Genomic DNA, 11,457 nt, shown 5'->3' with positions numbered 1-11,457 from the left:
CATTTTCACATTCACGACATTACACAAACACATATGGAACTAGCATATTTCAAAACATGCAAGAAAAAACGATTTTGTGTGGCAGGGCACTTTAAAACAATAAAGTTGCATCACAAGGAGAAGCACTGTATTGCTGTATTATATTGTATTGATTTTGTTTGCCTTGCCTTGTTAACAGACCCTGTGGTTTATTTATTAAAGTCTAATGAGATAAGGAAGTGAAACATTGCATTACAATAACTTGAAAACTTCCCTAAAATAAGATGAATGCACCATAGTCCTGCGCAAAAGAGGGGCTATGATATGATACCCTTGAGAGAAATTCAGCTTTTAAGGAAAAGCTGTGCTCTGAAGACCTTCGCATTTTACAACAAGTGAAACTTATTTTCATATTAATAATAGTATGCTTTTCTCTTCAATCAACACCACACACTGCTCAGCCCCACTACTCTAAGACTTAACTTTGTGTTGTGTAAATGTGCAAATAACTAAATAACACATATTCAAAAACTAAATTACATTGTCTAAAGTAACAATAGAACCTCAGTACCCTCTCATGCACTGACATGAAAAGATCTTACCAGGAGGCAAATGAGCAAGAGAATTACACAAAGGGTATCCTTTAGAGATTTGTTCTCATCTCAAAAGGGCAAACACTCACAGGCACACACAGAGACACACCAAACAACATTAAAGGCATTTAGATCAGCCAGTGTCTCTCAGCAGATGTCAGAAAGCTAACAACCAAACTTCTTCAGTCATGCAAATACTAACCAGAGGATCCGCCTTATGAGTATTTAAATGTTTTAAGACACCGTGAATTATTTTATTTAGATTTTTATGGCATGAAAATATGCCTTTATGTATATTCAAGTCTCACATACTGTACAGACACCTGTAAAATGCATAACACTTCTTAAATGTTGCCCATAAAGCCCTGTTAGAATTTATACTAACAAACAAACTCTTTTTCGCAGGATTCTTGTTATAGAGGAAACGGGAAGCATTTGCTTTCTACTCCCGGAGAACAGAAAGAGATTATGAAAGATTAGCTGTCATCCTTTAAAAGACCATACAGGACGCAAGTACCAACTGTTCTGAACACAAAGGACCAATTTTCACTACTTTCTGCTACTGTTCCAAGACTCGTTATATAGTTAGAAACTGTGAATGGCAATATTACCTTTTTTGCAGATGGGATGGATGCTACTGAGTAGGAATATATGTGAATAACATATAGAAGAGCAAAAGAATGATTAAAAACAGAAATCATTGGCCATAATTGTTGGCTGAATTAACCACAGACATTTCCTCAAAATGCCTTGCAGAAAGAACTTCTGCATTTAGGATTATTAAAATGTACCTTGCAAAAATCAACATTTCAAAATGGCAATTTCTTTAGCAACTGTTGCAGAAAAGCCAGTTTGTAAACCAAGTCCACCAAAAACCACTTAGCTGCTGTAATGTGTATGACAAAGACGATGGAGTTGCAGTCTGATCCATTAAACAACTCAAGTTCCTACTTATACCACTCTTAATCCAACAGTATGGCGAGAAGAGGGACTAAACAACAAATATGGACAAAGCAAGAGATAAAGAACGTCAGAGAGAGATGGAGAGACAGTGTATTTCTTTCAGTCTAATTTTCAGTCCCACAAACACACATTTAAGTACTTACATGCATTGGTGACGGCGAAGCTGTTGGCGGTCTCTATATTGTCGACATGTGGGACCAGGTTAAAGGGAGCTTCCGTCGCATTAGGGCTGGTGTTGTGAAGAAAGATAGCTAGTCGAAACCCTGTATACTCCTGATCAGTATTCCTAATGAACAACCCACCTAGAGAGAGAGACACAAAGATGGGGCAAAGAGGAGAAAAACATGATGGTGTGGAAAGAAGTGAATAATCGTATGACGGAGAACGGTCAGATGGGAGATTGGTAAAAGAGGTAGAGACACAGGAAGAAGGGGAGTAATGTGGGGAAGGAAAGATAGATAGGGAGGGGGAGAGCAGAGAAAACAGAGGAGGGGGGAGAGAGAAGAAAGCAAGATCTTCATTAGCTTTGCTACAAATGTAATTTGTCTTCCAGCACAGCCTCACATGTACATACAACATTAATACAAACACACATATGGATACACACACTGGGCATTTTATTGATGAAATCAGAGAAAGACAGAGAGAGAGAGAGAGGGAAGGAGAAGAAAAGAGAGACAACTAAGCCAACAAGAAGGCAGTCAAAGAGATAATGAGCTCAAGGGGGCATAAAGGAAAAGAGAGGCCAGATCAGACACTGTCAGAAAAATAAAGAAGGAGCATGGGCCAGAGAGAGGAAGGTGAGTGCTAAATGTCAGTAGGTATTTAAAAATACGAGTATTTCTCAAAATGGCCCATCTGACAAAATGAGAATTAGAGGGGAGAGAAGAAATGATAAAAAAAAAGTGAAGCTGCTAGACAGAGTTAAAAAAATAGACACTGGGTTGAGAGAGAGGGGAAGAACGTGTAAATATGTGAGAAAGTGAGAGAGATGGTAAAACTAGTCAGATCCCCTCCTCTTGGTTCCATTACCAGAGACTGATGAATGACACAGATACTGTAATAGAATAATAATAACAATAACTGCTGAAATTAACTGAAAATGGATCAAAGATAATATAGATACATATATTTGCCATTGACAAAATGGAATGGAAAAACTCAAATGGCAAGATCAACATGCAACCTAATCCACACCTATTGACCATGACCTGCCAACTGAAGAAGTGCTGTGGATTGTGGCCAGTCAGAGAAGATAGAATTACCTCAACTGAGCCATAATCAATGTTTTGACGAAACATTCACAGAAACAAAATACTTGTATTTGAAAATGACAAAATTAAAAATGTAACAAGGCTCATCTTCTGTGTCTGATATTTCCCTTACCTGAATAGAACTTCTGTTTTGTCGTATTGCTGTGGATATCTCTCACCTATTTGTTTGATATGCTAATCCTATATATTAGTTCTACATTGCTTGACACAGTAGGTTGAACTGATCTGAAATAAACTGATGTTACCGAAGTATAACTGAATCAGACTCAACTCAACTGAATTGGCTTACACTGGCAGACTGTGAAGCCTTGATATTGTACCAAGACAGAGAGAGAGAAAGCGTAGGGGGAGGAGTCGGGACGCAGAGCATATTGAACAATGCAATCTTCACTACATAACATGTCACTTATGTGTTTGTGTGTGTGTCTGTCTGTGTGTCATTCCTGCTAAAAGTTTGTATTATCTTGCCTTTTTCTGTGTCTGTGTTTTCCATAATTCCCCTTAGAGTGTTAGATCAGTAACCAAAGCAAGACATTAAATACACAAATGACATGCATACACAGCATATCTTTGCAACATATCTTTGCATTACCAGAATTATTTACAAATCTATATTAAACTCTTAACGTGTATGATTACAAATCTCAAGTGAACTGTCCCAGGGAAAAAATGTGGTTTCTGTTTGAGCACACTGTTTGAGCAGACGGTTGAGCACACACATTCATACACATACAGTATACTTGAACTACATGAGGAGTATACAGTATGTGTCCCAATATGACACGTTACTGCACCAGTACAACCATATATTCTCATCTGTGTCAGTCTCTGTCACTCACACGCGCGCAGAAATAAACTGTCTCTGCTTCCACTGACTTCACACTTGTGTGCAATGCAGAGATATGCAAATTACTCCTCAAGAGACGTGCTAGAAAGCAGAGTAAATGATCATGTATGTATATTTGAGTGTTTATGGAGGGCGGTCAACGGAGAAAAGAGTGCATGTGTGTGCCTCTGTACGATCACAAATAGTGGGCTTTGTAAACATGTATTTGCATGCATGCATGTTCACTGTGTGCACATGCACAGTATGTGTCCCTGTGTAAAAAGTGTGTACCTGCAGTCTGTATATGGGAATGTATGTTTGCAGCTGTGTGCACAGCATACAGCATGCATGCATTTTAATGACTACATGTGCATACTGTACATGCGCAAATGTATGCTTCGAAACTTGTGCAAATGTGAGAGTGTGTGTGTGTATCTGTGCTGAGCAGAAAATATTTAGCATATTAGGTTTATTGGCAGCTGTAGGAAGACAGAGTTAAGGAGCCAAATCTCATTATAGGACCTCCTAGCTGCCCTCCACAAGGAGTGATGCAGTGCATTCATTATCACACACATGCCTGTATAAATGTGTGTGTGTGTGTGTGTGTGTGTGTGTGTGTGTGTGTGTGTGTGTGTGTGTGTGTGTGTGTGTGTGTTTGCGTAAGAGAGAGGAAAGGGAGAAAGGGGGAGGCATGCATGTGTGGTCCGTTTGCACTGAGCAAACCAATGTTGAGCTGGATTTAGTTAACTTTATCTCTGATCTATAAGGCAGACCATAGGGCTTGCACTGACGACTGACACCAGGGTAACTGGAAAAGGGCAAAAAGAAAGAGAGAGAGAGGGAGGGGGAGAGGGAGAGAGAGAGAGAGAGAGAGAGAGAGAATACTGCAGTGTCTGAACAACAAGAATACTAGAATGGAACAAAGCTTGCTGAAACATTAATGAGCAATGTCTTTAAAATACACACAAATACAGTAAAATGATAAAGTGAAAGTATACATTTAAGCCGTATGAGTCACAGCAGAGCAACAAACCAATCCCCCCTTAACCCCAACATATCTTGGATAAAGACAAGAAGGAAAGAAGCCTGAGAAGGAAATGTTTTTCTAAACTTGTATGTTCTCTTGTTCCATGATTCCTGCGTACATTTCATTAGTTATACATTGATTTTGTGTTTTGGGGGTCCGGGTGCACCTCCTTTTCCTTGGTGACTGCTGTCCGCTAAAATCAACTAATAGCCAGAGTAGTATGTCAGACAGATGAGTACCCGAGCGTGAATTCAGTAAACCTCCAACTCACCTATCTGCACTGAGCTGGGGAAAGCCCCGGTTGCCAGCCCCCAAAGGGCGGAATACACCAAGTGCCAAGACGAAATAGTAATCCTCATTTTTCTTTCCTTTAATCCCTTCAGAAACTGTTGAGAGACATCGAGAGAGAGAGAGAGAGAGAGAGAGAGAGAGAGAGAAAGACAGAGAGAGAGAGAGAAAGAGAGAGGAAAAAGGCGTCAGAAAAAAGGGGGAAAAGAAGAAGATGAGAGAGGTTTTCCCCCGTTTTGTCCAGCAGTATTCCTATTCCATGGTGGGCTTGTTCGTTTCTTCCCCTGCAGTGTCCGCTAAGGAGAGGACTGTGCGTCCAGTGCACATGTACAGACGGGGGAGAGAATGAGTGGGGAAACTCGCTAGAATGATTGGCGAGCTGGCAGAACAGCCTGCATGGAAGAACTGGACATGCGCGCCCCGTCTCCCTCTCTCTCTCTCTCTCTCTCTCTCTCTCTCTCTCTCTCATCTTCCAGTTCTTCCGCTGTCTGCCGTATTTAACTTCATGTAACACTGAATCGTATTGCTGTGGACTATTGATAACACTTTATTGAGGTTCATGTGCAGAAAAGCCAAAAAAAAAAAAAAAGATCAGGTGCAGGAGTGTTTGCGCGCACTACTTTGAGGTCGCGTCTCCCATGTGTAAGCTTGATTAACCTCACAAGCCTCGTTTTATCGGTCACCACTCCACCCAGATCATTTAGGTTTACATAAATGCGTGTGAAAAGAGAAACCAAAAAAGGGTTTCAATTGAAAAAGAATGAACAAAAAATGAAGATTGCTCATCTGTTGTGCTTTGTCTGTTTTCGATTGGTGAGGCTGACTAAAGTAAAAGTGAGAAAGCCTGCCTGCATTTAACTAATTGCATTATAAGTTGCATCGGAAATTGGTCCACTCCGCCACCAAACCAGACTCGGTGGGTCCCACCAAGGCCAGCTGACAGAGATGAAACCTCAAGCTGCATACAGTTGCGGGACGCTGATGGCGCCCCCGGGACCCGCTAAAACCATCGTTATTTTAACGTCACAACCTCATGAGCACAAACCTCTGGGCACGGAAAGGAACACGAGAAAGAAAGTGCGATCACTCACCGACACAGCATGATAAAAAGAATGAGGTGTTTTGTGTAGCTTTAAATAAGAAAATAAAAAGGTGAAAAAGAATCATAGCCTGGAGTAGATTCTGTTAGAGTGCATTTTGTTACAGCCGTGTCCCACTCACAAGCGTTTTATCTAGCCTGCCGGTAGCAGGTCGGTAAAACTGACAGACGGTCTGGGATCGCGTAGTTACACGGGTGGAGAGCACGGATTCATTTTTCCAGATGGCAAAACGAAAGGAATGCTTCACGGCTTGTCCCAGTGAAAGATACGGTCTGTCCATCTCTGATGGGTTTTCCCGGTCGGTTGATGAGCATACGAGTAAATCAAATAGACTGGAAAAAATGCGAGTTCTTACATTTTACAGTAGGCCTACACGTTTCCACACAGACACGACCATATCTGGTCCAATTAACACAATGTAATTTAAAGTTGATATAGGGTAATACAGGCAATTTAATTGCCATACAATGTACGTGGATCTGCCCACGTGTAGCCTGAGAGATCTGCTTCAACGGAAAGACGATCGATGTGGTTGATCACTGGTGTAATGTAGGCTACAACGGGATAAGCACAGCACCCAACCGTTTTCACCCTCAGTTCCCCCATCTGACTGATGGACTCTGTCCATGGTGCTGAAATCAAACTGTGCTATATGCATACAGCAGGATGGATGAAGGGGAGAACTGGCCCTTTACCGCTATAAAACCATATGCCTCTGCAAGCAATGCTGGAAAAAACTCAACACACCATGGGACGACACTGATAAGTTGCTTCTCTGTGGATAAAGGTGTGCTAATTAGTAAAATCACCTCGTGCTGCAGTATGTGACTCTTGTACTTGGCCTCCATGGCACATACCCGAGAAACTTATGTAACCATGTGGTAGCCTATGTGTTCTGATAATTAATCTTTTTATAAACTTAAATTTAGCCAAGTAAACAACTTTTAAAGGGGACCAATTATACAGCATTTTTTGTGATTCTACTAGAACATGTTTTCATGGTTTAATGCTCACAAAACACTTTATTTTTCTCATACTGCCTATGGCTGCTGCACCTGTAGTCACTCTTTGGTCTCTTTATGCCCCCATCCGAAAAAGCCCGATCCGCTCTGACTGGCTAGCGCATGTCCGCGTTTGTCTGATTTTTTGCTGTGTAAAGTGAAATCCATTATTGTCATGGTTCAACTTTGAAGTTTGAAGTCATACAGACACCTCGGACGCAAAACTATGCTGTGGTGCATATTTGCACCATACTAGGCATGCCAGATGTGTAACTTTTTGTAGCCTCTTAATTTAAATCATTCAGGTTCAGCGACTGACCTGTAAAAGCGTGTATCCTGCTCAAAATCTTTTAGTTTATGTGTCCAAAGCAAGTATTTATACCAATGACCCAATCTAACTAACTAACTAAGTCCTTGCACCATTGTTTATACCAAGATAGTGAAGCTGTTTTGTGTAATGAACAATGCACATGAAAGGGAGCACTATTCCCTATGTGACAAAGTTACACAATTTTGTCATCTTTGATCTGAGAAATGCACCAAAGCAACTGAGAAGAACTGTACTGTTGTGAGCTTCGAAAACTATATACCAAGTTGATAATACAGCTCCGTACTGTATTTGAAGTATATAAAGTATTTGTATCTGTATGTTTATATAATGTAAAATATGTCTGGACTAATTGACTTAAGTCATGTTCGTTTTTATTGAAGTTCACATGTAGGTAGTTATATGGGTAGTTATACTGCCTTTACACAGAATAACTTTGGAGGAATTAATTGCACATATGCATTAAACAAAGTGTTACAGTGGTACAGAGTATGAAAGAATGATGATGAATGTATGAATGTGCGCTCATAGCTTAGCTTCATTATACCCAACTGCAATAACTGCAGACCTCTTACTTATGTATGTAAACATGTAATGACACATAGTGTTGAAATGCAACATTTTATTTAGAAATGAAAACCCATTCATAACCCATCCGGGAAATTGTAGGGCCGAGTCTCGTCAGCAGACTGTCAAATTGCTCCCTGTTGATCCGAAAATTACCGCTGTCACCGGTCACAGTGAATGCGGAGCTCCTTCAACAGCCAGAATTCCCCCAACTGCTCTCTGGACCTGAGGGTCTTGTGCGCCCACACTCTTCTTGCTGCTGCCTTCCTCCGTCTTTTGGTTCAAAGACAGAAACATCATCGCCACCAAATTGCTACTGGAATAGCTGTGCGTCCTGCACAATGTCACATGTCCTACACGTTTGATGTAAACACCAGACGCAGATGTGACGTGCATTCAAATATTGGCGCACGTATGACGTAAATGTAGAAAGTCTTGCCTATTTTGCGCTGAGCCCGGCGGCAATTACAACGAGTGTATTTTAGGAAAAAGACGCAACCTAGCGGCGAGCGCAGCGCATGCTACGTACAATGTGAATGGCCCCTCAAACTGACTTCAACGGAGTATAGCAGGACGTTCTCCCTTGAAAAATCACCAACAAAGGCTTCTAAACCAAATATACCATTAACAACAAGGTGGTGGGAGTAATGTGACCCAAAATTGGGAATAAATGACCAGCACTGGCACCAAGATTACAGCTATCTGGCGTTAGCACGCAGTTACTGTTTTTAGCAGTGAATAATAATAGAATATAGCAGCACTTACTACCAACAAAAATCATAAGCCACATCAGCATTGATGCACAATTGTGCTTTCAGTCATGTAACAAGCATGTTAAAATTAGTCATCAAAGTTCCAGCTATTTTTCTACATGCCGTGTAGGGACAGTTTTATCTCAAACGTATTAAAAAAAACTGAAATATAAGTAAGTCTGCAGCCTGTAATAGATCCACTGTATTTTGTGCTGGCTTTATACAACAGCCAGCTTACCAGAATGTGCACAATGCAGTGCAGGCGTGGTAGATCAGGGTTAAGTTATCTGTATGATCATTTGATTGTTTGTGTGATGTAAACAGTGATTCACAGCAGTTTTAGATCACAATTGCTGTAGATGAAAAATTCGGAACAAAATGTCTCATAAATAGAGTTCATTGACTCTGTTCTCTTAATTATTCATTGATACTCACTGAATGTGATAATGACTTCTACTAGCAGTATGTTTGCATGGTTGTACTGAACAACTTGGGACCTGAGGTTTTACTGTGTGTTGGATAAACAGTACATATAAATGGTGCTGAAGGTTGTGGCAGGCAAAATATAATATAAGTATGCTTTTTCTCCCAGTTCTGTTTGCATGATGGCACTCTTATAAACGCACACATGCAGACACTTGAACACTCCAACCTCACTCGAACCTTGGGTTGAAGAGGAACAATGCGGATTCCTTCCTGGTCATGGAACAACGGATCAGATCTTCACTCTCGCAAGGATCCTAGAGGGAGCCTGGGAATATGCCCAACCAGTCAACCAGTCTGTTTTGTAAATCTGGAGAAGGCGTATGACTGGGTCCCCCGAGAGATACTGTGGGAGGTGCTGTGGGAGTATGGGGTGAGGGGGTCCCTTCTTAGGGCCATCCAATCTCTGGATGACCAAAGTGAGATCTGTGTCCGGGTTCTCGGCAGTAAGTCTGACTCGAGGCGTAGTCAGGGTGGGGAGGGGTTGCAGTTCGGTGGGCTCAGGATCTCACCGTTACTTTTTGCGAATGATGTGGTCTTGATGGCATCATCGGCCTGTTGACCTTCAGCACTCTCTGGATCGGTTTGCAGCCAAGTGTGAGGCGGCTGGGATGAGGATCAGCAACTCTAAATCTGAGGCCATGGTTCTAAGCAGGAAACCAATGGAGTGCCTTCTTCAGGTAGGGAATGAGTTCTTACCCCAAGGGAAGGAGTTTAAATACCTTGGGGTCTTGTTCACGAGTGAGGGGACCATGGAGCAGGAGATTGGTCAGAGAATCGGTGCAGCGGGTGCAGTATTACATTCAATTTATCGCACCGTTGTGACGAAAAGGTAGCTGAGCCAGAAGGCAAAGCTCTCGATTTACCAGTCAGTGTTCGTTCCTACCCTCACCTATGGTCATGAAGGCTGAGTCATGTCTGAAAGAACGAGATCCAGGGTACAAGCGGCCGAAATGGGTTTCCTCAGGAAGGTGGCTGGCGTCTCCCTTAGAGATAGGGTGAGAAGCTCAGTCATCTGTGAGGAGCTTGGAGTAGAGCCAGTGCTCCTTTGCTTCGAAAGGAGCCAGTTGAGGTGGTTCGGGCATCTGGTAAGGATGCCTCCTGGGCGCCTCCCTAGGGAGGTGTTCCAGGCACGTCCAGCTGGGAGGAGGCCTCAGGGAAGACCCAGGACTAGGTGGAGGGATAATATCTCCAACCTGGCCTGGAATGCCTCGGGATTTCCCAGTCGGAGCTGGTCAATGTGGCTCTGGAAAGGGAAGTTTGGGGTTTCCTGATGGAGCTGCTGCCCCCACAACCTGATACCAGATAAGCGGACGGAGATGGAGGAATGGATGGATGGATGGATGTACTTACACATAGCACCTTTGTGAGACGTCCCCATGGGAATATATTTTTCTTTTACAGTAGAGTGACTCTTTGGGCGTGTAAAGGCATCTTTAAAGTGATATGTCTCACTGAACTGACACAATGGTCAACCTCTTACATCCTCCTTTTCTCCCCTTTTTTCTTTAATGAGAAATCCCTAACAGTAATCATAAAAAACTAAATCTCTTGAATAGTATTTTTTTATATTAAATGAGGCACCCAAATGCAAGCAATAAGTCACATTAGGATGCTCAAAGTGTTACAGAACAGCTGATACTCTCATATTCCCTCCCATATCAACATATGAATATTATTTTCTCACTAGTCCGGACCAAAGTTAGTGAGTAAATGTTCAGAAGAGTATTTATTTTTAATATTTTAAAGAGAAGGGAACTGTAATGAGAATACATGTGTATGCGAAAATCTACAGGTAGCAGCTTCATTACTGGTATGTTTCAAAGAGAGATTGTGAAAAATTTGTATATACTATAGTATACTATAGTATACTTCAAAGAAACAAGGTCATGATTGTGAATATTTGTTTAATACATCCATGTACATGACTCATCTGTGTTGCGGCATCAGTGATCCTCAGCAGTTTTATTTCAGATCACAAAAGAAAGTTCTGCTGTGCTCGAGCTTCAAAATGCTTAGGGGTAAAATGTACTGTACTTTAGCTTGTGTTGACTCTACCGCACTACCTAATCAATAAATAAGCTAAGCTACTAATAATCTATTTTATTCAGAAAACAGAAATGCTATTGAAAAGTAGTTAAACTAGTACCATACGGCCCAACACTGCTCGCAAAAGATCTTTTTCACGGCAGACATGTTGACATGTCATAGTAGAAAAGCACAGGTGTTTTCAAAACCTTTAATGACGGCTGCATTCCACTTAGGAGAGGCCCTGG

At 41.6% G+C, this 11,457-nt stretch overlaps 1 protein-coding gene across 4 annotated transcripts in view; it reads right to left on the bottom strand.

The window, feature by feature from the left end:
- The window catches only part of gria4a (glutamate receptor, ionotropic, AMPA 4a), a 111,019-nt gene extending 105,664 nt beyond the window's left edge, over positions 1–5,355 (bottom strand). For 2 of the 4 annotated variants that reach the window (XM_032508759.1, XM_032508764.1), the window contains exons 1-2: positions 4,934–5,355; positions 1,679–1,837 (exon numbers count right to left, since the gene is read on the bottom strand). In XM_032508759.1, the coding sequence (XP_032364650.1) occupies positions 1,679–1,837; positions 4,934–5,021 (247 nt within the window). In that variant the 5' untranslated portion in view covers positions 5,022–5,355. The remainder of the gene's footprint in view (positions 1–1,678; positions 1,838–4,933) is intronic. The other 2 variants (XM_032508744.1, XM_032508754.1) reach the window with 2 other exon arrangements.
- Between the last annotated feature and the right edge of the window lie 6,102 nt (positions 5,356–11,457).

The sequence above is a fragment of the Etheostoma spectabile genome, chromosome 3, assembly GCF_008692095.1.
Source record: "Etheostoma spectabile isolate EspeVRDwgs_2016 chromosome 3, UIUC_Espe_1.0, whole genome shotgun sequence".
NCBI lineage: Eukaryota > Metazoa > Chordata > Actinopteri > Perciformes > Percidae > Etheostoma > Etheostoma spectabile.
This window is presented reverse-complemented; position numbering and strand designations above follow the sequence as displayed.